The sequence below is a fragment of the Neolamprologus multifasciatus genome, chromosome 5, assembly GCF_963576455.1.
Source record: "Neolamprologus multifasciatus chromosome 5, fNeoMul1.2, whole genome shotgun sequence".
In the NCBI taxonomy this organism is placed as follows: domain Eukaryota; kingdom Metazoa; phylum Chordata; class Actinopteri; order Cichliformes; family Cichlidae; genus Neolamprologus; species Neolamprologus multifasciatus.
In genome coordinates, this window is record NC_140443.1 from 494,539 (window position 1) to 521,571 (window position 27,033).

Here is a 27,033-nt window from a genome sequence, read left to right on the forward strand (position 1 = left end):
CCGAGCGTATCAGTAATATGTCGCCTTCACAGCGTTACAAACACGGAGCAGGAATAGCAGCTCCTGCTCTGCCACATCGGCTGTGCAGCTGAATAATTTAGTGTTGTGAAGAAGCAGAGACGTGGCCCTGAATGCAGAAGAAGAAGAGCGACTCGCTGGCTGTCCAGATCACGAGAAGTGCAACGAGCGAGTCACATATCAGAGCGTCTCCAGCGCCCGCAGTTTACTGAGGCGATCGTGGTTACTCAGCCTGTGTTTCAGATCCAAACCTCTCAGTATCTACACCTGACCGAGCGCTCTGACCCTGAGTATTTAATCTCAGCAGTATTTGGTGTCTGCTCTCTGCTTCTTAACGTCTCTGCGTCCTGATCCAGACTTTCACAGGAGCAGACACTCCAGGTAAAACCACGGAGACCCCTGAAGCAGGAAGTCTCAAACATCGTGGGTGGAGCAGAGAGCCCACGCCGCTGCTCCCTCTCTCTGTTTCGCAGTACCCTCTGCTTCGCCAAGCTGCGGCTGGCTGACTCAGCCTAATAAATTTGTAAACCTCTCACAGCATCAGAAAATCTCCTCTGCCTGACGAGCCTCCAATTAGCCCGTGTTCAGGGCCAGATGTGGTGTAAACGCGCCCGCTAATCCTGCTGGCGGTCCCAGCTGAGTCAGACGGAAACCACCCGCGAGGCGGGAATGGTCCACGCCGTGAGATGCAAACTCAACAAATCCCGTCCTTAGCAACAAAACAGAAAGGGGGGGGGGGGGGGGTTACAGCACATCACCTGTAAGCAGTGAGGGCAGCTCTCTGTAGGTACACCTGTGAACGACGCTGCTCTCTGACTCTGAATCAGCCGTGAAAAACCTCCTGGCTGAACTCTGAGGGGTCACCTGTCCTTTAAAGGTGCTTCAAAGGTCAAAGGTCAACACGAGTCCTTCACATTGGCTTACATCAGCTGGTCTGTTTAGATCAGCAGCATCTTTTCACTCACATGGAGCTGCAGCGTCTCCGTCCACTGTCCAATCATGCGGTAGCCCGGCCCGGTCACGTTGTTCCACTGATACTGGAACAGGTCGTAGCGCCCAGGAGCGTCGCCGTTACGGTTGAACGTCACCGACGTACCGGCACTTCCTGCAGAGGAAAACAGAGACAAACAGCCAATCAGCCCACAGAGCTTAAATTAGTTTGGTCAGTAATGAGCCGCCATGACCTCGGAGATGCTGGAAGACGATTACAGGACAGTAAATTACCAGTAATACCAGTATACCCAGTATTACCAATAGTAACAGTGTGTGATTCTGGGCTGGCCCACACAGAAGGTGTTGTGTGCTGATAATCAGGGCGTGTGGAGCCACTGACAGTCAAAACAAACGCAGACGGAACAGATGGAGGAAAAACAGGAAGCGTGAGTAACTCGCAGCAGCTCCAAAACTGGTCGCTGTGGGAGACACGTGTTCCCAGAGCGGCTGGAGGCCGGGTGTAGGTGCAGACTGTCAGCAGGTGTGACCTTGTGATCGCTTCGGTGGCTTCCACATTGCTGTGGCCGCCTGTAGTTGCCATGGAAACGCTCACTAACTGGAGGAAGCTGGAAGAGTGACGTAATGAAGGACATTCACCTTCAAAATAAAAGCTTTTGACACGTGTTGGTTGGAGTTGTTAGGCACGACTTTACTTTGAAGGCAAATGTTGCGTGTTTGTGTCTGCACACACGTCTGTGTCTTCTGTGAAGATGAGGTCATTAAACATGCTCCAAAAGGCTCCACCTACTCGCCTACTCGATGAGGACACCTAGCCGCCTGTGTCCTCATCCACCTGTCAGTCACAGAGGCCACGCCCCTAACAATGCAGACTTTAAATTATCTGCAGAGACCGAGCAGGTTGTGTATCAGGCTGTTATGGTTATTTTAACATGGGAGTCTATGGGGACTGACTCACTGCTGCCCCTGCTGGATGTCAGAGGAACTGCAGGTTAGTGCTTTGTCTGTTTTCAGACAGCAACTTCTACACAACTACAACTTCTACACAACTACAACTTCTACACAACTGCACGTCAAACTCTTTGTTTTTAGAGATTCAAAGCCTGAAATTCAGGACCATGGACAGCACACACACACAGACACACACGCACACACTGACCGCTCTCGCCCGCGTGCACGGTCAGCATTAATGCGTGTTCGGGTTCGAGTCGCTGTGAGACGTGATTTTACGACGAGGATAAAAACAGAAGTTTACGAGCCGTTTATAACCAGCAGCGTGTTTCTGGCCTCGAGCTCAGGGCGCGAGCAGCTTTATGGGCCGCAGAAGGACGCGGCCATCGGCCCACTCACCGTTGAAGCTGACGCTGCGGATGTACTTGAGCAGTTTCTTGCCCCCGGCGATCTCCATCTCGGGGCAGATGCCGGAGTTCTCGGGACACATGTCACGCTGCATGTTGTGGAGCGCGTGGGCCATGGCGTACACGGCGTCGATGACGAACTGCACCTTCCCCTCCTGCTCGTACTTTGAGTCGATGCCGATGCGCTCCTGACCTGAAGGACACAGAGGTCACACAGAGGTCACACAGAGGTCACACAGGAAGCTGCTGACGCTCGCTGGGTTTTTTGCTGAAGGTGACACGATTACACAACATATGAATGAGCAGTTTCACACACACACACACACACACACACACACACACACACACACACACACACACACACACACGCACTGTGACCTTCACCTGCAGTGAGTGAGCAGAGGTGAGTTTAGCAAAGACAAACATGTGTGTGTGTGTGATGGCACAGGGAGGCAAACATACACCACAGTGGGTTAACTGCAGGACTTTGAGGGTGAGGATGGTGGGTGAGGATGGTGGGTGAGGATGGTGGGTGAGGATGGTGGGTGAGGAGCTGCGCCGTGAGCACGGCTGAGTCAGTATTAATAATGTTCATCGATCACGCTCTTTCATAACGCCTCCAACAGGCAGCACTGTGACTGCAGTCGCTCCCTCTGCTGTGATGACAGGAAGGAAGCTCAGTTTAATCAGCCAGCGAAGGAAAAACTTTGGCTCCGCGTTTAAAGGACGTGTCTTTGTCTTTGAGGCCTCTCCGTCCTGAGCTCGTCTGTCTTCGTGCTTTTCTCTCTGTTTGAGGAGCTCAGATCTTTGGTCTCAGCCCAGAGCGACCCAGAGCGACTTAGAGCGACTTAGAGCGCTCGGCTCCGTCAGCTGACCAGCGAGGAGCTCGGGAGCAGCGGTCTTTGTACTTCTGTCTTTGTGCTGTTCAGGAAGAGGTGGCGAGGCCCAGGATGGCCAGAAGGCAGACGTACGGCAGCGAATAGCACGGCTTCCAGATAATGTGGTCACAGGCAGAGACTGACGGCGTCGTCCTATCTCTGCTCTTAAACCCTCCCGAGGCCCCGCCTCTCCAACCCTCCATATTTATCTGCCAGAGGCAAAGGGACACAAGCTCAATGTTATCTCATAAACAGGAGTCCCTCTCTGGACCACCTCACACCCCGGAGCTGCTGGCACAATCTTATCTGCACGGCAGCCTTCAGAGGCACCGCCGGCACAATGTTATCCTGCAGCTGTCCTCACCCCGGGCCGTTAGCCTTCAACCACCTGTTAGTGCCGCAGGAGTCCCTGAACACAACACGGAGGCTGTTAATGAGAGAGAGCCATTCAGGAGCTGTCCGAGACAAGAGCGACGCCAAAACATACGACAGGCTCCACATTTCACCCCAAAAACCATTCAAAGAAGAAAATTAGAGCCAGAGAGGCGCCTACAGTACCCATGATGCACCTGCACCCTGAACAGATGCCTGACAAAACCAAACATCTGTAACAGGGGAAAGTCGGGTCTGTGGTTAGTTCACTGTCTGTAGTGAAAGTGGGAAAGTCCAGTGTCTGTGGTTAGTTCACTGTCTGTAGTGAAAGTGGGAAAGTCAGGTCTGTGGTTAGTTCACTGTCTGTAGTGAACGTGGGAAAGTCCAGTGTCTGTGGTTAGTTCTCTGTCTGTAGTGAAAGTGGGAAAGTCCAGTGTCTGTGGTTAGTTCACTGTCTGTAGTGAAAGTGGGAAAGTCAGGTCTTTGGTTAGTTCACTGTCTGTAGTGAACGTGGGAAAGTCCAGTGTCTGTGGTTAGTTCACTGTCTGTAGTGAACGTGGGAAAGTCCAGTGTCTGTGGTTAGTTCACTGTCTGTAGTGAAAGTGGGAAAGTCCAGTGTCTGTGGTTAGTTCACTGTCTGTAGTGAAGGTGGGAAAGTCCAGTGTCTGTGGATAGTTCACTGTCTGTAGTGAAAGTGGGGAAGTCCAGCGTCGGTGGTTAGTTCACTGTCTGTAGTGAAAGTGGCAAAGTCCAGCGTCAGTGGTTAGTTCACTGTCTGTAGTGAAGGTGGGAAAGTCCAGCGTCTGTATTCGTTTCTCACTGCCTGTACTAAAAGCAGCACAGCTGAGTTCTGATCTAAAGTCGGACTGTCATTTCTAAAAGAGAAGAATCCTCCTCATCCAAAGGAGCTCTGTGACCTCAGGATGAAATCATATGAAGCAGATGTCACATTCATTTTCACGCTCTGTAATTCGCCTCCCTGCAGTTTGAGTAAGTGGGTTAATAACACAAATAATTGCCCTAGTTGTGGTAGTAACACCCTGTTTGGAGGCACTTAAAAAAACTTGTTCCCAGGAGGAAGCGTCCTGCTGTGCATCATCTCAGTTTTAAGAAGACATCAGTGAAAGACGAAAACAGCCAATGTGTCATTAAAGGAGAGATTTCACAGTCAACGAGCACTTCTGCAGCTCAGCTCGGCTGCCCTGTGCTTCTGTATCTCACTGCAATATTTATAACATAATAAAGCAACACACAGTTTAAAATTATGGGTGAAAATATCCTGTTTTTAAATAAATAAATGAGGAAAAACCTCCAAGATTAAATTTCCTCTCGATAAAAAACCTCAATAATTCTTATATTTCTGCAATGCTGGAAAGTTATGAGGAGAAAAAATTATTCAATTTTTAGTAAAAAATTAATTTTTATGAAAGAGGAAAAATAGAGGACTGAGTTTTTTTACACAATAACTTCAGAGTTTAATGTTTTTCTCGCGCTGTAATAAACTTTTGATTTATTTAATGTGGGACATAAAATGACTGTATGCAAGTTAAAAAGACAAAAGAGTCAATATGATTAATTACCAATGCGAATTATTAAAACTTCATTTTGTAATACAGCAAAAAATTATGGACAATAAAAATGAAAAAAAAAAACATTTTAAATGAGACTAAAGAAACGAGATAAATAAAAGTTTAATTCTACAACATGAAGGTAAAAAGTCAAAATGATCAGAACTTCGACTTTTGCTCTGAGATCAAATAATTAAAGCTGACGAGGAAATGATTGGAAACTTCATTTACAACAGATTCAGGTCTCCGTGGATCTGATGGGTGCAGACTATAACCTGGAGCACTGCCATGTTTGTCCTGGATTCCTGGAATCCCGCTCCGTAAATTTGACCTCAAGATGAACAAATTAAACGGCAAAGTATCCTCTCATGGACGAACATGACTCATTTCCACACACACACACACACACACACACACACAGACACACACACACACAGACTCACACACACACACACACAGACACACACACACACACACACAGACTCACACACACACACACACACACACACACACACACACACAGACACACACACACACAGACTCACACACACACACACACACAGACACACACACACAGACTCACACACACAGACACACACACACACACACACACAGACTCACACACACACACACACACACACTCACACACACACTCACACACTCACACACACACACAAACACAGACTCACACACACACACAGACACACACACAGACTCACACACACACACAGACACACTCACACACTCACACACACACACAGACTCACACACACACAGACTCACACACACACAGACACATACACAGACTCCCACACACAGACACACACAGACACACACAGACACACACACACTCACACACACACACAGACACACACACAGACTCCCACACACAGACACACACAGACACACACACACACACACACACAGACTCACACACACAGACACACACACACACACACACACACACACTCACACACACACACACAGACACACACACTCACACACACACACACAGACTCACACACACACACACACTCACACACACACACACACACAGACTCACACACACAGACACACACACAGACTCACACACACACTCACACACACACACAGACTCACACACACACACAGACACACACACACACACACACGCAGCTCGTCCTGACGTGGTCACATACAGGAAGTGACGCTCCCGTGTTGGTGTTCCTGTCTGAGTCATGTGACAGGAGTGGATGGTCTCGGCCGGGAGGCGGTCCCTGCCTGCGAGCGGAGGTTCGGTTCTGGAGCTGATCTGAGCGCGTGCGTGAGTCAGCGTGGCGGCGAGCAGCAGATTAAGTGAACGTTCGTCTGTGAGTGTTTGTGTCGTTCTTCAAATATCAGCCGAGCAGAGCGGGAAATGAAACAGGAACGCAACGAGGCGGAGAGGGGAAGAAAAGTAAGTCAGACAGGATAATGTGTTCTCCCGAGGCTGCGATCAATACGCCTAATAGAACGGGTTCATTAGCGTTCAGGGCCTGTTCGCACCATCATACCAGGTCACTGTCGGCGAGGCGTTATCGATCGCGGTCCAGAGCGGCTCCTGAGGTGCTGGTTAGTATTGCAGACGCAGCAAAGCTTCCCCAGAGAAAAGCTACGAGTCGATGAGCAGCGACAGAGTTCATCAGATTAAGGAGTCCAATCACGGCACGGCCCCGTAGCGAGACACGCCCACGCTGTTCCCGAGATACGCAGCGTTAGCCTTGATGTCGGTGGGACTCTTCACTCCACTCGTCTTACTCCTGCTTTCATCTACCGCATCGCCCCGCCTCTCTGCACACCTTTACCCTCATGAACGCCACAACCACCGGACGTCTCCACAGACAGCCACGCCGCCACCTCACGCCGCCACCTCACCTGGGCCAAAGTGAGCCCTACATACTGTTTACTTGAACTCTCCAAATCTATGTGCTACATGTATATAGTGCCAGGTCCTCATGCAGTCACCATCCTTCCTTATTCCAACATCCTCACACGTATAAATGTGTGCGTGCACATGCTCCACGCTTCATCAGACTGCAGTGTGTTTGCACCTGCACAGGTGTGAGGGGCTGTGCTGTATCTGCTGCGGGTCTCTGTGACGTCTGTGTTTACACGTGTGAACGGACCGTCGCTCTCAGAGTCGCGCGAGGGAAAGCGTTTTTAAACCTGCCGTTTCCTGAATGATATGCAGGAGGAGCTGAAAGTGTCGGAGCTGGTTATGACGGAGCGGCGTGGGTCAGAGTGGCGGCTGTAATCGTGACGGCTCGATGTGTTTGTTGTGTTTTCATTTCTGCGTCAAACACAGATTCGGCGAGACGTTTACCTGGATGTGAAGTTCATCACATCTCTGTTTTTACTTTTGGCTTTAAGGCCCAAACAAATAACTGATGAAACGTTTGTGAGCGAATTTCTGTGTAAATATGATTAAAAATCATCACAGAATAAAAGAAGCCGATTAAAGAAATCAAGCACGAGCGTCGCAAACACAACCAGTGGAACAACAGCAGGAGGCTTACAGGTCTGACCACAGAGCCTCCAGCACACCGGGCTGGTAAAGAACCAGACTCAGCAGCATTCCGGAGCCCCGTACGCCGTGGGAACGCCGTTGGAACGCCGTTGGAACGCCGTTGGAACACCGTTGGAACACCGTTGGAATGCTGTGGGAACGCCGCGGGAACGCCGTGGGAACGCCGCGGGAACGCCGTGGGAACGCTGTGGGTACGCCGTGGAAATGCCATTGGAACGCCGTTGGAACGCTGTGGGAACGCTGTGGAAACGCTGTGGGTACGCCGTGGAAACGCCGTGGGTACGCCGTGGAAACGCCGTTGGAACGCTGTGGGAACGCCGTGGAAACGCCGTCGGAACGCTGTGGAAACGCTGTGGGTACGCCGTGGAAACGCCGTGGGTACGCTGTGGGAACGCTGTGGGAACGCCGTCGGAACGCTGTGGGAACGCTGTGGAAACGCTGTGGGTACGCCGTGGAAACGCCGTGGGTACGCCGTGAAAACGCCGTTGGAACGCTGTGGGAACGCCGTGGAAACGCCGTCGGAACGCCGTGGGAATGCCGTGGAAATGCCGTGGAAATGCCGTGGAAACGCCGTGGGAATGCCGGCCTTAACGTTCCAAAACAAGCATGACCTAACCTTCCAGAGATTGCCAGCTATGAAATAACCACCTACTGACCAATCAGATCTGTGGAAAATAACACAAACCCAGGAACGTTCGCTGCCTGTCCCGTGAAGGACTCGGATACTCTGATGATCTGCTGAGTGAGGCTGATTCTCCAGCTTCACCTCGAAGCTCCATCAGCCACGCTCTGCTGCAGTTCCTCCACCCAGAGCCGGGACACAGAACGAGGAGTAACTCTCAGATCTGCGGCGGCTTCATTAGTCGTGCTTTCTGTTCTAAAATCAGACACGTGGTGGGATGACCCCACGTGGGAGCTTTGTAAAACGAGTGGGCGAGTCTCCGAACCCCCCCGAGACATTTTCACAACAATTGTACACGGTGTTAGAAATAAAAATCAGCGGGTAGCTAAACCCAGTATCTGTGACCGCGCGGTGACGGATGAAGGTCCAGACCTGCTGTCGCACAGAAACGTGCGAGAATATAAAGCACAGAAGAAGTGAAAATGGAGCCTCCAACAAACAAACGAGTAATGGAGACTCGCTGCTCTCCACCTGTTGCGGCTTCATTCCAGGTGGGCGTGGCTTGATTTATTCTGTATCCACACACACCTGCAGTAAACAAACGGCGCCAGCGCTCACCTGTGCACTTCCTGCTGCTCTCGTCCTTCTTGGAGGAGCTCATCAGTTTGCAGTTGAAGTTCTCCTCCCAGTACTCGGCAAACCACACGTTCCTCCTGTTGTTCTCCAGAGTCCGCGAAGTGAAGTAGGCATCGAACCCTGAAAGACATCCGGCAGCAGGTCGGAAAACAAAACAGAGAGGTTGATTCATTAGGCGGCGACAGCCCGGAGCGCTCGAGCACAAAGACTCGGAGCAAACAGGACGTGTTTCCTAATGTATGTGAGTGTTTATCTGCTCATCTGTGCTGCATTTTAATCAGGCCTTTATGTAATCCATCTAAAGTGCTGTCAGAGGGGAGTTCTTCAGGAAACACTTCATTCTGCTGCCGTCGAGGAAAACAACCGGAACAACTCGACAGCTCAGGATGGAGCGAATGTAGATAAAGAAAGTACCCGTCAAAGATTCTTTACAGAACTTCCTGCCAGTTTAAAGAGCTCACAACGTTGTGTAACGCTGCCCGAACACACGCCAAGACCGCAGCAACAACAAAACCCTCACATATGGTAATAACATTCCTGGCAGGAAAGGGAATTCCACCGGGATGAATAGAAACGGAGCTGCGGATCACCAGAAATAGCTCCAACCGTGTAACCTTTGCACGAATCACAAAGGCCCGAGAGCCGAGGAGGCTGGTGTGTAGGTTTCTAATCGCATAAGCAAATTAAGAGATTATCACTGGAAAACAAGAAACGGGTCAAAAACAAAATTTTATTCATAGACTGACGAAATAATCCGAATAACAACCACCTGACGTCCCAACAGGTGCTGTGACAGGAAGCTGGCAGCACATTTATCATCCATGCGTGCGAGCTGTTTGTGCATCTGCTGCTCGAATTCTCCCGATGAGAGCGCACAACAACACACAACAACAACACACAACAACACAACGTGGTGCAGAGTGCACTCCAGCGCTCCTGGAGGCTGAGAGGGCGTGGCACTGACCACGTGCACCGAAGACGGCGACTTGTCGCTAACCATCGCTAGCGTGAGCCAAGCGGTGGAGAAGCGGGGTAACGCATATACAGGCACCTTCAAAGTAAAAGCTCATCGATGCTTCAACAATACATTTCAAAAGGTGCAACACTTACTTTGAAGGCAAAGCTTTTTTTTAGCACCCGTGTTTTTAGTTTCCTGACTGAGTGAACAGCTGCTGCGTGTTTGCAGACAAGCTGGTGTCTCCTGTGACGCATGCATGCTCTCTGCTGATGGCTTCGTCTCCACCGCTCACAGCCCGACAATCACCGGAAACAGAGTCATAAGGAGACGAGTCCTTTATCTAAAGTGCACTTAATCATCTCCTGCTTCCAATAAGAGCCGCCTTCACTCCGTGCTCGCCGTCCGTCACTCGTACCGCTCAGACGTCCTTGGCAGATGACGCATTCATTGTAATAATTCCTGACAGCCTGGGATTAGGGTCGCGACCTCTGCAGGTCTGCGAGGCGGGCTGTGAGTCAGCAGAGCGGGGGGCGCTCGTGTGACTGTGGGGACTGAACTGGGAGCGTTTGTTGTTTTTGCTTGTTTTGGTTCTGATATAAGTATTTACAGAGCTTACAGTGGAAGAGCCTCGGGGAGAAGCTGCTGCCTCGTCAGAAAACTACTGACTGCAAGAATGAAGGGCTTTGGCTGGACCCGCCCCTTTGAACTAGGTCAGAGCATCACGTCACCAGGCTCCTGATTGGTTGACTTGACGCTGGAGTTCAGATTTTTCCAACTCGAGCGGTAGACGCGATAAGCGCAAATGCACAAAATGCAACACAAAAACTGCAGCGCGTGTTTTACTTCGCGCTTCAAACGTGTCAGTCGCGCTACTTGGTCGCGCGGATCAGGCAGAAAAGCGTTTTCGCGACGCAAATCTGCTTCTGAAGTTTCGCTTCGTCGCGCTCCTCCATTGACAACCTGAAGCTCTGGTCGCGTCGTCGCGTTCGGCGTGAACGCACCGTGACACCATATCTGCCCCATGCCTGCTCCACACGTTTCTGCATGACTGCAGCAGTTCGTGGTTCATCATGTGACTCTTTCGGCAGATAACGAGAGTAAACACACCTGAGCCAGGTGATCGCAGCTCGGCTCTCTGGGATCAGTTGTACGTTTTGGTTTCATATGTTTGGCCACTAGGGGTCGCCGAACACGAGCGTGCCTGCACAGAGCGTCCAGGAAAGCGAGTTTTTCTCCCGTGGGCCTGGATGTGGACGCGCTCTCTGCAGCTCTGCAGCTCTGCAGCATCAGTCAGTGAAATTGCTTGAAGTCTGCACACTGTGATGGATGGAGGATTTCTCCTCGCTGCGACTGAAGCTTTGAGCCTGGAAGCTCAAAGTAGGACAGCCGTGATGGCGACTCTCGGGGTGTCTGACTGACAGGCACTTGGAGTCTCTGCGAGCTGCAGAGGGACAGCTGTGCCGTCTATTTCAAGAAGTCTGCTTTTCCATTGTTGAAACGATGAATAATGAATGTAAACAGAAAGGATTCAGAAGTTTGTGCTTCAAATAAGAAACTGAGAAGCAAAACAGGAAATGAGGAGCTGCTGGAGGCGGGATTTACTGGAGAGAGGAGAGATGTTTGCTGCAGTCCGTCAGCCTGACAGCAGCACCGCGGTGTCGGACACACGGGGAGACGCTTCAGAGATTTGTTGTTGTTGCTCTTGTTCAGATTTTCTGGGTCACAGACTTCACTGACAGCTCGATGTGCGGCGTGTCCGACCGCGTGACGCGTCATCCCACTGATTTACAGTCGCTGGCGTGTCAGCCGCTGCCAGACGAGACTCTGGGGTCAGACGGCGTGACTGAGTCCCGCTGCTTTTTCCTTTTTTACGGCTCGTTTTGTTTTTGAAACAAAGCAGCACTCGTCGCTTTAACAGAGACGCTGATATGAAATCAAAGGAAAAATCAGATAGATGCTCCCTCAAACGCATCATTACACTCAGACTTTCTCCCTCGCCACGCCTGCCTCGTGTGCGCGGCAGGTCGAGCAGATGTTTTCTGGGAGTTTGTTTGTGGAAACTGGAAAGAACGAGGAGCGCAGCGAGCAGCTAACACATGCACATTTATGCCATATTTTAACATCAGTTTGCTCAGCAGTTCTCCAACACGGCCTGAGAGCGGGTTAATGAGCAGCCCGTACACATGCTGCAGGCGGAGGTCTCCACACACCAGGGGGCGCTGCTGCACACAGGGGTCCGGCTGAAGCTCATTTAAATGTATGAGAAACTGCAGGAGCTCATTTGTGCCGTGCACTCGGTAAACAGCTGCAGGTCAGCGTTTCTTTCCTGAGTTTTGGACTTTTTGGATAATTTTATCGAACGATGTGAAGCAGCCTGCGGCAGACACGCCGGCGTTTGTTACCTGGATTCTTCTCCTGGTACGACGGAGTAACGTTCGGGCTAAAGGCACCTGTGCAGGTAAAACAGCAGCAAAACTCTCAGATCTGAAAAACCAAGCTCCAAAACCTGCAGCTCACCTAAAAGGTGAGTCAGGTGAGACTTCTGGAGCCCAAGTGGACATTAGAGGAACTGCAGCTTTGGTGTTTCAGCGCTGCTTCATGTTTAAACGAGAAGCTCGGACCCGGAGCTTCACCGGGTACAGCGAGGTCACGAAACGTCGTCTTTATGGGGAAAGTTCAGACTGAAACTAAAGAAGCTGATCAGGTGTAAAAATAAATGAGGAAGACAAAGCTACGGTGAAGTCAATCAAAGAGCAAGAGAGGACGAACTCAAACAGAACTCCACACAGGAAGTAACCTTCAAAATAAAACAGGGACATAAAAGCAAAGCAGAAACCAATACAGACTAACACTGACTTCATAATTAAGTAGAGAAATTATTTGCTTTTAACCTCAAATACTCTGTGGTGTGCCCCAGGGGTCTGTTTTGGGCCCTATGCTATTCTCTCTGTACATGTTGCCCTTGGGATCTATTTTCCAAAGATATAATATTTCTTTCCATTGTTATGCCGATGACATTCAAATTTATTTCCCTTTGAGTTTGAATGTCACAGATCCATTGCATACATTGTTTAATTGTCTTCATGATGTGAGAACCTGGCTATCTCAAAACTCTCTAAAATTGAATGACAGTAAAACTGAAGTTATTGTCTTTGACAGCCATATTCCATTGAACCAACTAACTGTTACCCTTGGCCCACTTGCTAGCTACCTCTCCAACGTTGTAAGAGACCTTGGGGTACTCCTGGATAGCTCTTTCAAATTAGAGAAACAAGTATCTACTGTGGTTAAATCCAGTTTCTATCAACTACGTCAAATTTCTAAAGTTAAGCCTTTCCTCTCCCCCAAGGACCTTGAAAAGCTTATTCATGCATTCATTACCTCTAGACTGGACTATTGTAACTCCCTCTATTTAGGCCTCCCCCACTCCTCTCTTCACCGGTTGCAATTAGTACAGAACGCTGCTGCACGTCTTTTATCGGGCGCCAGAATGCATGACCATATGACTCCAGTTTTAACCAAGTTACACTGGCTCCCTGTGAAATTTCACATTGATTTTAAAATTCTTTTATTCACTTATAAAATCTTAAATAACACTGCCCCTAGCTATTTAACAGATCTTCTTCATTTGTATAATCCTATAAAAGCACTAAGATCTTCTAACCAGATGCTCTTAATGCAGCCTAAGTCTAGGTTGAAAACCAGAGGCGACCTTTGCTATTGTAGCTCCTAGACTGTGGAACAACCTCTCTATTGTCATTCGCTCTTCTGAAACTGTTCAGTCTTTTAAATCTCGTTTAAAGACCCATCTTTTTACTCTGGCTTTGAGGTAAGATAGTTTGATTATCATTTGGTTGGTTTCTATGTTTGTCTCGTCTTGCGTTGTATTTGTCTTATTTTATTTTTTAATTTGTGAAGCACTTTGATCAAAACTGTTGTTTTTAAATGTGCTATATAAATAAATTTTGATTGATTGATTGAAATACACAGATTTTGGAGTTTGGATCAAGGCCTGAAAAGAGAATCAAAACCTGACGCATGAAGAAAGAAAAAGATCAGAAAACTCAGAGACGTCTCTGCAGCCGCGGCGCTGCAAGGAAACCAGGTCCTGTGGGGGAATTAGACACGTGTCAGGATTCAACGGGATCTAACAGGAGGGAAGAGAGATGCTGGGAAACAAGCCCAACCCCCCAAACGATGAAGGACCTGAGACAATAACTACAAACACAGCAGTTAATGGCGCCTGTCAGACGCTGCTGAGGGCAGCAAAACACCGCAAGACGCAAAACCAGAGAAAAACAATCACATAAAGATCGAAACTTCACAATAAAACAGGAAGTGAAGCCAGAGGGAACAAACTCTGAGATAAAGGGATGCAGAGAAGTAAAAATCCATATTCAGAAAAACAGAACAGGAAGTTCAAACCCCGTCGCCTCTGAGCCCAAGCTCACTGACCAATCAGAAGCTGGGATTCTGACGCTGTGTACTTCGGGCTCAGCTCACAAAATCCTCTCAGCTGAAACATCTTTGTCTTTGTGTGTCTGTGGCGTTAAACGACGTCAGCGTGTGGTGCTCTGCAGAGGCTCGGTGCTGACGCGCACGCCTCCCTGCAGCGGCGTGCATGTCTTCTCGGGGCTCAGTCTTCTGTGAGCTTTCTGTAATCTCACACGAACAACAACAAGTGTGCTGTTAGCGCACAAAATCATCCAGAAAGCACAAAGAAGACAAACAAGCCGAGGCCACGTGGGGTCACAGCTCCCTCTGCAGCCGGGCTCCAGCTCTAATGGGCAGAATGAAAACAGGGCGCCAGCGGCTTGAGTCGCAGCCAAAACAGAGAAAGGACAATTAGCGCCCTTACTTAGCCGCGCCTCGAGTGGGAAAAACTATTGGAAAAAGTAGTTTAATGCCCTTATTTAAGATAAGACTAATCCTTAATGTGAAAGGAAAGCAGCGGCGTGAGAGGTGGAGGGCAGAGCGCATGGCTGCAGGCGTCGGCGGAGCTGCTTTCAACAACAAGAGGCTCCATCCACCAAATCCTCCATGAAGCAGGTGGATTTGTGGGTTGGGACAATTACAGCCTGACTGCGAGACACGGCCTGGTCTCCACATCCTCGGTGGGAAGCTGCCACTTCACATCACTCTAAGCTTGACCGCTGCTCCCATCACATCCAGGAAAACAAAGTAGCAGCTGAACTGACTTTCATTTCAGCGTTGCTGGGACGAAATTATGATGAGCAGCACGTGTTAGCACATGAATATCCACGTGCAACAGAGATAATAATGTGATATTCGTTTCATTCAAAAGGTGGATGTTTTCTCTAAATGCAGCGGGCGGGTGGTGTGGTGGGTGTAGGCGGTCTGAGAGACGAACGTTGGTGTGAAGCAGGAGAAAGGATGCTTAGCCTGATCAGTGTCAGCGGCTAAACGTCTCCTCCTCCCATCTCTTTGCCGTTTGTCAGATTAGTGTTTCGTCTGCGAGCAAAGCCGAGGGAATCGGCCGTGACGGGCTGCCAGAGAGCATCCCGCTGACGCTGAGTCCAGGAAGCAGACACGGAGGCAGCGCAGCCACAGTGGGACCAGCCCCCACAGAGCCAGGCTGTGCTGTCCTGGCTTCAACCCACTCACATTATAGTTCCTGCTGAATCTCAACAGCGTGCAGTGGAGTCACTCTGATCACTTAATATGGATATAATAACTTTAAGCATGCACATGAGTTATTTCTGCTCTTGTCAGTGCTGCTGTCGGGTTCTCAGTTCTGCTGCAACCCAACTCATTGCTGCATGTTTCTGTTGCACCGTCTTTGTTTTTTGCAGTTTTTGCACACTTGCTCTTCATGTAGTCCTGTGTTATTGTCACAGCACCGTGGGCTCGCTTCACTGTGTACTGTGGTCTCCAATCAGCGAGAGCTCGCCGCGGCGTGAATGCAAATTCAAATTATTAAACAAAAGCTCATTTGTTTGTTGCAGCTCCGCCTTCCACAATTTAGATTTCACTACATTAAAGAGAGAAAGCGATTTGAAGGCGGCTGCATCACATTTAACTCATTCAAGAAATCCATCTCTGTTACCTCGACAACCGTCCCTCTGAAGGTGTGTTTTCCAGGATGTGACTGACTGGTCCTCACGTTTCAGCTAAAAGTTGCTCGCTGCTGACTCCTGCCTCACGTTCAGATCTGAGGAGTTTCCAGGTTATCAGCAACGTGACCGTGAGAGTCGACCTTCTGTCCCGTCTGCACACTCAGACATCCTTGGGACAAAACTGAGCGGACTCTGAGACGGTAGCGGTCTCCGGTGGACCCTGAAGGCTTTCATGCCTTCTCGGCTCAGTGACTTCCTGAAGTTTCCATGACTCCGTCTCCCTGCTGAGATCCAGACATTCAAGTGACGTCTGGAGGCAAACAGGCCCAATTTTCAGTTCACAGCAATTGTGTTTAGTCTGTTCCTTCCCATTCCATACAAGGCCACCTGGGTTGGCTTCGGATTACTCCTCACCCCCCACCCAATCCTGTGGCTTGTCATGTTTTTCACAAAGTTGTGCTGTGGACATTTATGTGCTTTTTGTGCAGAGGAGATTTTTTGTCTCCTGTTCTCGTGCTGTCCTACGATGGAAGCACAGCATGAGTAGAGGTCTCTTTTTTCCTCTTGTACTTTCCCATTGTAGTGTACATTTCAGTGTTTTTCTGTAACGCTACCGATCTCCGACTTGTAACCCGATGTAATGTCTGTGTTGTGTGTGTAAGGTCTGGGGGGGTCCCATTTCACTGCAGGGCAACCTGCATGTGGCGAATAAAGCTTTGATTGATTGGTTGAAGAACTGAACGTTACCTGTTCAGGTGGGAAACACTGACTGCGTCACCTGCAGGTGTTTGGTGAACAGACTCGGCGGCTTTGCCAGTTTTGCACAAGTGTGACATTAAAATTCTCCGATTTGTGGATTAGAAGCTGTAGCTGAGTTTGGGAAGTGGATTCATCGCGGCTGGAGGCTGCAGACTCAGCAGGCATCGTCTGTCACGAGGGAAACTTCACAGCCTGCAGCTTAATTCTACCTCATCTTCAACTTTCTCTTCTTCTGCTTCGCCTTTGTTCCCCACGTGTTTTCCCTAAAACCCTTTCTTCTCCACATCCCCCCCCCGTCTCGCTTCCTCTCTTGGGTTCAGTCTCAGCAATTATCGGGCACAGTAAGCAGGGCTGCGTTCAGGCTCGCAGCGCCGCGTTTTACATGAAAATAGCTGCATTTATTTTCTCTGACCTCCTGAAACACAGACTTCGCTGCAGATTTGAAACGAGGTCTTGATTTATTCATAATCAGCCTCGGTGTCTTTAACGTGTAGGCGATATCAGCCGGTGTGACAGGCAAGGCCGCAGAGGGAGAGCGTGCAGCAAAGCGATGTCTGCATAAATGAGGACGGCTGCTGTCACTGCACGCATTCGTCTGGACGAGTCTATAAGTCGGACAGAAGCCTGCAGACGTAACCTATCAGAGCGCAGGAACAGGAACGAGCACGCCGTTTCTTAAATGTTTCAGTCGCTCACAGATGTGTTTGTTCCACCTGGATGAGCCTCAGCGATCAGCTGTTCACTGAGCGCAGAGACGAGGACAGACGGGCAGCGACGCCGTGATCTACACGTCTGTGCAGCTGGACCTGAAGCAGCGTCAACGCGTCCAACTGAGACGCCAGACCTCCCTCTCCTCAGCACCTCCTGCATCTCCCTGCAGCCGTCTCCTTCACTGCAGGGAGCAGCATCTACTCTAAACTCCCGCTGAGTGACTCCTCACACTGAGGCATTATTCACGGGCCACGGGTGAGGGTAGGCGTGCCGATCAGTAAGCCGACGCTCACCAGTGTGCAGGTGGGATCAGACGACAACAGTCCATCTGTTCCCGACCCTCAGACACGTGGACTCTTCCACTTGAGGCAGAAACTCATCGCTGACCCAGAAACCAGCCTTTTCCAGCCGAGAGCGCCGCCTCAGCTGAGTTGGAGGTCAGTGCTCGATGAAACCAGGATTGAATCATCCGCAAAAAACAAAGACAAGAGGTCAGTGAAGCGTGCGCCCTCTGCCGCCTGGCTGCTCCGAGAGCTCTGCACCTCGACGCCCTGCCGGGACCTCAGTGCCCGACTTCCTGTCTGCAGCGTGAGCCCTTATAAAAGGACCGACTCTGACGGAGTCCCGGATGACCCGGAGAGGGTAAACACGTCACCGTGCATGCATGCACGCTGGCCTGCATGTTAATGTCGCAGCATAACAACGAGGCCAGCTCTGCGACTTGTAGAAGGACTTTGAGAGTCGTAATCTTCAGAGTTTTAAGTGTTATTGGCGCTGAGTCATCCTCAGAGTTAAGGTTAATCTGGCTCTGACTCTCATCATAAAGCTACATTTCTCCCCATCACCCGTCTCTTCCTGCTCCTCGCGGCGTGCCCTCTGGTGTAATGGGTCTGATGCCCTTAAACCTGACTCGCCCCGCCCCTCGTTACGCTGCAGTGCTCTCTGCGAGCGCCTTTATGCTCAGAAAACCTCCATTTCCATAAATCAGTCATCAGAGCACAGAATTTATGAGTGCAGCACCTCCCGTCTGATCCGAGGTGACAGCCCGAGTCTGCCCGGCTCGTGTTTGGCAGCAGAAAAAAGGTCAGAGCGACGTTACGCGAGCAGAAACACCGCCGCGGCTGCTTCCTGACAGAAGTATTAGTGCAGCGAGAACAAAAGAACAAAGAGCTCAGACTTTATTTGAAGTCAGAGCGTTGAAGTGGCACAACAACCCGCCGCCGTGTATCCCCGTCACCATCTTTGTTTGACACGACAGCCGCGCTCGCCGCCGTCTGTAGTTACGACGCGCTGTAATCTAAACGCTGTCATCAGCGCCGCGGTCTCGTTACGTTTCCTCTGATCTGCGGTTTCAGCGTCGTTACGATGGCGGCGCTTCTCTGCGTGTCACACCTCTGAAGAGAGTTCAGAAAAACACTCTGGCACACAGGAAGAGGTCGGGATTTTCAAAATAAGTTCGCTTTGTGACCTGCGAGTCACACAAACATGTTTTAGTTTTGACTCAGTGACATTTATTATATCACACAAACTGCTTAAAGGTTTTATTCAGCTTTAATTTATCAAACTGTAAAAGCAAACGGCGTCCTTGAATAAGGTTTTTAAGGTCAGCTGTGAGCGGCGTGTCCATCAGCAGAGTTTCATCTGCACACGAACTCGACTTTTCAAACCTGAGACTTTTTATCAGCGTCTCAAACTGACAGAATTAAACAAACAGAGTAACTCAGCCTCAGCCGACTCCTGCAGACGGCGACTTTATTGGGCTTAAAACGGGAAGATCATCACTGTGACATCAGAGGAAACAGGAAGTGGAATCATTTTTATGCCAACACATGTGAAACTTTCTCTAAAAGAACAGCTGATCAGTTTCATATTTTGTCTGAACGTCTTTGGACCCTGCAGCTCTGCATTAACGCGTTGGTCGTCTTTAAAATCATTACAGAGAACGTTTTCACGCCGCAGTGAAACTTTATTCGTCACATTAAGATCTGACAGGAAGTAAGAGCAGCAGCGGTCTTTAGTAAAGCGGTGAGATTTTTGCAGCGCTGACAGAAGAAAAAAGAGTCCTGAGCAATCTGGTGTCACTGCAAACCCAGAAATGCGAGACGGCGAGCGTTCCCGACGCGATTGAGTTTTCTGAAGTTCTGCTTATTCAGGAAGACGTGGAGGAAAAGAGCGAGCGGCGAGGACAGAAAACCAAGTTCTCGTTTCCTTCATGTAGCAGCGAGCTGATAAACTCACATATTCTCATAAAGACGAGCAACGTGAAACCATAAGCGGCGAGGGACTTACCGCTGATGGTGGCCCTCTTCGGCAGGATGGTGATGGCTCCCACCGCGGCGTCCTCCAGGTGCTGGATGGGACTGTTTTTGGCGCCCCAGCTGTCGGAGCCGATCCACAGGAAATGACCCACTTGGTCCGCTCGCTTACTGGCGTTCAGGACGCCCCTGTGTGAGAAAGCAGACCCCGCCCACACTTTAGCTTCCACATCAGCAGAGGTTCATGTCCTGGACCAACAGGGTCACTAAAGAGCCGAACCTGCCCCAACACGCTGCATCTACACGACCTTCTCTGATTAGTTCAGGCTTCCTAAAGCTGCTGAAGACTACGAGCTCCGTCTGAGCGACTGATCAACGGAGACGCTGAGTCAGAGAGCGAGTGAAGACGGAAACGCAGGAAGTCTGCAGATCCCAACTTTCCCAGAGTGTCTGACTGATGTCAAGTTTTCCTCAGCCAGCTCATCGAGGAACACCGAGGCGTTCCCAAACCAGCCGAGAGACGTAACCTCTCCAGCGTGTCCCGGGTCACGCCAGGATCTCCTCCCTCAGGGTCGTGCTCATTATCCAGGGCTGGACTGGGACAAAAAATCGGCCCGGGCATTTTGACTAGAGACCGGCCCACCAAAAATGTGACGTCATTCAGGGGTAAAACAGCAAAGGATTCTGGGAACTTGTGGCAAGCGGTACTAGTGCAGGCAGGCTTTCAATTGAACTCAGTTACACAGCGATAAAAAGAAACACAAAAAATGGCAAGAAACTGTTGTATTATTAACTGCAATAGCCGGTGTTGCGCCAAAAAGTGATTTCTGGTATTTAAATTGCTATAAGTAACTTGTTGGGCTATAATATGTGAAACATATGTCAAATGCATCCCTCATGGATGACACAAAGTCATATTGAGCTACAAACAACATTAGTGTAACAAGGTAGAAGCCGCAATCAGTCTTTGGCAGTGACTTTTATATAACCTTTATTTATGCCGTTAAAAAAAAGTCTAATTAACATTAAAAATGTCTTTTGTAAGAAGTAGTTGGACAGCAGAAATGGCTCAAATATTACAATAGTTCTGTAAAAATATTTAAAGTGGGGATAAAGGAGCGGATTGGTTATAATGTAAGTACAATAACACAGAGTTGTAAAGATACTTGAAAAAACAGATAATTTTTTAATTCCATATATAGCCCCTTTGTAAACGCTGTTCACCGAAGTCTATTTACCAACATAGATATTACACATAAAAAATACACGCAAACACTGGAAACAGTTTTTGGCACAACACCTGTTGCATGACAGCCACGGGAAGCCGACGGGTAAAGAGATCGGTTGTTATCGGATTACGTCGTGGAAATTGTTTAAGCCATGTTTCCGAAGTAACAAAGAGCCGATGGATGGCCTATAAGATTGCTAAACAAGGGGGAGGGTGCAGCCGACCTCCTCGGCTGTAATTGGTCCAGCCCAGAGTCGATCATGACCAATTGGCCAATCCAACACCTTTCATTATTTATACCCTTCCAAAAAAAAATAAAAAATCGATCGGCCCATAAAAACAAAAAATCGCCAGCTATGTCATTATCCCAAACATTTTTACTTCCTCTCAGTGGATGGAGGGTACCGGCATGACTGGAAGAGTCCTGATGAGCATCCAATAAAAATCCATCTGAATACATTAAATACAGCAAATAAAAGCGTGTTGCTGACACTAACACATCAGTCCTGACGTCATCCTGAGGTGAAGACGATGATTCGGGTCACGTGTTTAACTTTTACGTTACCTCAGCAGGGTCATTACCTGATGTCTTCATCGGAGGCGAACAGGATGACCGCCCTGGCGTACCGAGTGTCCAGCAGCTGGCGGATGATTTTATCGAAGTCGGAGGGTTTGTGGTCGTGAGGGATCTTCAGGGACTGAGCGATGCAGATTCCACCTGAGCAGACAAAACAAAGGGCACAATTAAATCAGAGTCATCAGCTTCCTGAACTGCAGCGGCCTTAAAAAGTATAATTTATCCGTTTTATCGGCAATGGCTTTAACCTTTCAGAAACAGCGTTGTTAGAGGTTTGGCCCCGAGCTCGTCCTAAAGGTTAAAGTCTGAGAGGACGAAAGTGCAGAAGAAGAAGGAGGACTCTGCTCTCCTGACATTTCACGAAACCGCCGACATCTCCGCGCACAGTCGCCTTAACAGTGTCAGAGCTGCAGGCTGCCTTCAATAAATGTCACTGACAGAGAAACGCTCAGCCGCGGCTCTTCTTCTCCTCGCCACGCCGCCAGGAAAGCTTCAGATCTCACGTTTGTTCCACCGTTTCAGCTCAGCTGAGCGACCGAGCAGCAGAGCGAGCCACGAAACTAATGACAGTCGCTCATTAGCAGCATTTCATCAGCTGAGACGAGATGCAGGTGTTCAGTACTGATGTGATCTCACAGGTAAATAAATCAGGGATAACCTCGTCACTGTGACCACCGGGAGTCATCAATAATCAGCTTTAACAGCTTTGTAAGAAAACATGTGACACGTTCACCACACTGGCAATAATTTAACATTAAACAATGAAAATATTTACTTTCCCTTCAGTAGTTTGTCTGATGTTAGTTATAGTCACATTCAGTGACCTCACACCTGCATTTCCTTTGATAGCCACCAGGGGGCGATACCTGCTGCTGACAAAGCTTTCTGGTCCTATAGAAGTCTGTGGGAGACTTCCTGTTTGTAGGCTCAGGTGGTTTCAGGTCATACGCAATTCAATTCAATAAAACTTTATTCATACAGCACCAAATCACAACAACAGTCGCCTCAAGGTGCTTTATATTGTTAGGTTGACCCAACAATCATATGACCCCTATGAGCAGCACTTTGGCGACAGTGGGAAGGAAAAACTCCCTTTTAACAGGAAGAAACCTCCAGCAGAACCAGGCTCAGGGAGGGGCGGGGCCATCTGCTGTGATTGGTTGGGTTAGGATAGACATGCTGAATGAAACATTCTAGCTGTGTCCCAAAACGTCGGCTGCATCCTCCGGAGGCCGCATTTGAAGGCCGATTACGTCACAGCAAGGCGCCGAAGGCTGTCCCAATTCGCGGCCGACAAATGCGTCCTTCATTTCCCCGAATTTGAAGGATGGGTCGGAGTGTGTCCTTCGTGGCCCACCATATCCCAGAATTCATAGCGCGGCCCAGCCAAATTTCAGCTGCCAACAATGGCGGCCGCTACTAAGTTTTAAAATTACTCTTATTATTCTTTCTGGGTCACAAAATAAACTTTTAACATATTTTAAGGCGAGAAAGTAGCTGTGTACATTAAAAATATCTGCTCGGCTTATCAAGACATCGTTTTTGGAGACGTCTGTTACCCACCAGCTCGATAGCTCGCCGGGGGGGTTCAATGGTCACTCCAGCCGGCGAGAGCAGCGGACTCCCGGCTTCATCGTTTTCAGACCCCCTCTCTTTCACTACTCAGGTTAAACATGATATAAGTCACTCAGATAACTTACAAATGTAATTGTTTGCCTTTTTTCAGTGTTTTATTTGTTCCGGAGTAAATCGGTTTGGCTGAGATTAAAGTCATTAGATTATTAGATAAAATAAAACTTTATTAATCCCTCGGGTGGTTTTCACACAGCTGAATAAACGTCAAACAGGAAACTGATTAAACAGACGTGTGAGACGGTCGAGAGTTTCCTCCAGTGTCCTGTTATATTTTAGACAGCAAGGAGCAGACGGCGAGTTTATTAAACTCCACCCACACAGCGGTGACGCAGATCTGAAGGCTGGACCGTCACATTTCACAGCCTCGCACTTCCGGCCTTCTCGGTCTTTGAAGGACCCGGCCCACGTAGACCGCGAAGGCCGGGTCCTCCGAAGGATGCAGCCGACGTTTTGGGACACAGCTTTTGTCATCGTCTCCCTCAGAACAGAGCGTTGCATGCTCATTGGTTAGTGAATGAGAAACCACCAGCCAATAGGAGTCCTGTGGGCTTACAGGTGTATCCACTTCTTGGCCCGTCCGGCTTCAAGAATCAAAATGGCGATGAGAGTCTCGAGTGTATGACATCACAGAGGGTACGCCCGTCTTTCATACAGAAACAGCTGTCTGCTCAAAAACCAGCACAAAAGAAGAAGACAGGGAGCGGACACCGAGCGCTCCTATTGGTGGGTTGATGAGACTGAATGAGACAAAGATGTGATGTCAGCTGTGACCATTGACTGTAAAACCACCGTTCAACTCTGAACTTCCGACATCTCCTAATTATCTCCAAGCGTGACATTAACCTGAGTCGTACCTGATGAAACCCGAGGCCGGCGCGGCGTGCACGAACTTCCTTCATTGCTCAGAGATGACAGGAGAATCCTGGAAAACACGAGGCCACGCCATGAAGTCGAGTCCAGCCGCTCGCACACAGGCGAACACTTCAAACTGCTGAGCTCAGTTTTATTTGTGCTCCATATTTTTATTACAAACTATCAAATCAAACATGAAGCTGCAGAGCAGCGTGAGCTTTCACGGTTTCACGCTGGAACACTTCAGGTGAGTCCTGCAGACAGAAGATCCCAGAGGACGACGGATGGAGACAAACACGGGACTGCAGACACAACGAGGAACGACACGTGAAGGACGAACCCCTGAACATGCGTCCTGTGTAACAACGCTACTGTATTCATCACGGCTGCTTCCACGTGTCCATGTGTGGGCGGAGTTTAACCTCAGGCTTAGAGAACTTGTTTGACTGCCTGAGCGAAGCTGTGAAGGTTATGTCATCACGAGAACATCTGGATTCCAGGAAGCGTTAAAATCCAGAGTGTGGCGACTCAGAAATACAGGGAGCTGGCTCGCGTGCAGCTCGGAGGCGCCGTAGTGGAGCTTAGGCTCACCTTTGGAGCTTTGTGATTGGCAGCTGACACACAGGTGAGACTCATGCCCGAGGCTGCGTGACCTCAGGGTCACAGACGTCGCTCACAGACGTCGCTCATCTGTGACTGAGCACAAATGTTAGAGCAAATCCAGGCGGCTCTCAGTGACGCTGTCCTCTCACATCTATACAAAACACGTTGGGCTCTCCACAACGTGCCGGAGGCTTCTTCCTGTTAAAAGGGAGTTTTTCCTTCCCACTGTTGCCTGGTGCTCGCTCATAGCGGTCATTTGCTTGTGTTACTGTGGAAACTGCTGCTGTGATTTGGTGCCATGTAAACACTTTCACACAAGAAGAAGCTTCATTATTTTACATTTTTGCCTTTTTCAAGAATTTTTTTCTTTTGCTTTCTTTAATTTTTTTCTAATAATTGTTAAAATATTCTTCGACATTTTTTTTTACATTTTTTCTCAATAATATTTTAACTTTTTCTCAATAATTTTTTTCTCAGATGTGAAACTTTTGTCTTCACTTTTAATAATTAATAATAATAATAATTAATTGTTACTGATTTTGACTCAGTAAATTGTTTTTTTTTTACTAATTTTTATTCATTTTTTTCTTTAATTTTTTGAAACTTTGTTTTGATTTTTATGAAAATATATTTTTTCCTTAATTTTGACTTTTCAATGACTGTGATTTTATTTCCTTAATTAACGGAGATAAATACTTCAGTGTATACGAGTAGTTCTACTCAGAAGTCTTCAGCAGTCGTGTGTGTCGATCCTTCTGGGCTTCATGAAGACGAGGGTAAAGAAGAAGGCAGCGTGAGTCTGTTTGAAGCTCCGGCCTCGACGCCTCATCTCACATTCAGCTGCTGCCGTGGAGCGAGCGGAGGAGGAGGAGGAGGAGGAGGAGGAGGAGAGCTGCCGCAGCTCCACATTTTATTCAACAAATGAATTAAACATTTGGCGTTTGGTATTCAGGCGCCGACTCCACGCAGCCGTCACAGCTCTCAGTTCTGCAGAGGAGCGCGGCGCTCTGTCGCGGGCGCAGCGGTTTCAGCTACATGACTTTTTAAAAACAGGGTTAGACATGAAACCGTGTTTCTGTTTAATCATCGAAGAATTTCATCTGATTTAATCTGACGTCACAGAAACTCCTCCACACGCTCACAGCAGCAGCAGCAGCGTGCGGAGGTGACGGATTTAAACTGATAAACCCAACAAACCGGTCCAGACCCAGCATGACCACGGCAGCAGGCAAACTGATGACAAACCTGATGTCTGAATGTCAGCTGCACAGATGTCACGTGACATTTTAAACACTACAGAGACTTCCTGCTGCCCTGGAAAGGTTTCAAGTGGCTGAAAGCAGAAAAATGTCCCTTCAAATCCTGAAAGAGTCACCAGAGAAAGATGCGGTCTGTCGGGGTCAGGAGGACGGGCCCCATCCTGTCAAAGCCTCCGGAGGTTAAATCAGGACGAACAGTCGAGGATGTTCGAGCAGCAGCAGCTAGCTGTAGATTAACCTTAAGCTGCTAATTAGCAGTAATCATGTGACCAGCCCGCCTCCTCTCAGCGTGTTGCTTGTGGTAATTAGTGATCAGTTATTAATTTCTAGAAATAATTTATGTTTTATTTTTGAGTCTAAAGCAAATGAAACAGGAACCTGAGGCTTTGGGCTCCTCACCTGATCAACAGGTGGCTCTGGGTCAGCTCGGCTCATTAGCCGCTCCTCCATCTGTCGTACCATCAGTTTAAAAAAAGCAGGAAGTGGCTTCGGACGTCAGGTGTGATGGAGACTTTTATGTCTTTGTAGGAGCTGTAAATGCCACCGTCAGTGCACCACACACACAAACAGGACCGCTGCTCCCCTGATGACCCCTGACCTCACGGCCCACCCTTTATCTTCCCAGCTAAAAGGTAAGAAACCAGACTTCAAATAAACGCGAGGCAGAGGAGCGAAGGCCGGCGTGGGACGGCGAGCAGAGACGATGCTAATCTGTAAACTTCCTCTGATGTCGCTCTGGAAACACAGAAAAAGAGCTCTGACTTTGAGAGGAAGCTGGGCGCTACTCAGGACGAGAAAGTCTCACAAACGCCGCCGAGCTGACGCTGCGATGTGGAAACACGGCGAAGCAGGAAGAGACGAGCAAGGAGGCGGAGGAAGAGGACGGACGAACTCTGTGCCGACCTGATCCAATCTGAAGGACAGTTTTCATGTTTACTGTGAAGATCTGTGAATCTGAAAATGTTTCCCACTGCTGTTAGACAGTGAAGACACCGCCATTTTGAACCTGTAACCATGGCAACAAAACTGACTTAGACACAATGAAGCCACTGATGGTCAAAAACACGGACGCAGCTCCTGGTTCAGAAAAATGCAGCCAGTGCAGAAACGGCTTTGCACCTGAAGGCCACCAGATGGCGACGGCTGAATCTACACGAGTCTCTGACCTCTG

The 27,033-nt window shown here is 49.0% G+C and overlaps 1 protein-coding gene across 3 annotated transcripts in view; it reads right to left on the reverse strand.

Moving 5' to 3' along the window:
• grm7 (glutamate metabotropic receptor 7) overlaps window positions 1-27,033 on the reverse strand; it is a 144,224-nt gene that overhangs the window by 30,830 nt on the left and 86,361 nt on the right. For all 3 annotated transcript variants that reach the window (XR_014874313.1, XM_085161394.1, XM_085161395.1), the window contains exons 3-7: window positions 21,519-21,654; window positions 19,743-19,897; window positions 8,931-9,068; window positions 2,320-2,520; window positions 984-1,123 (exon numbers count right to left, since the gene is read on the reverse strand). Coding sequence is in view for 2 of the 3 variants with exons in the window: in XM_085161394.1 (XP_085017520.1) it covers window positions 984-1,123; window positions 2,320-2,520; window positions 8,931-9,068; window positions 19,743-19,897; window positions 21,519-21,654 (770 nt within the window). In the remaining variant the exon portion in view is untranslated. The remainder of the gene's footprint in view (window positions 1-983; window positions 1,124-2,319; window positions 2,521-8,930; window positions 9,069-19,742; window positions 19,898-21,518; window positions 21,655-27,033) is intronic.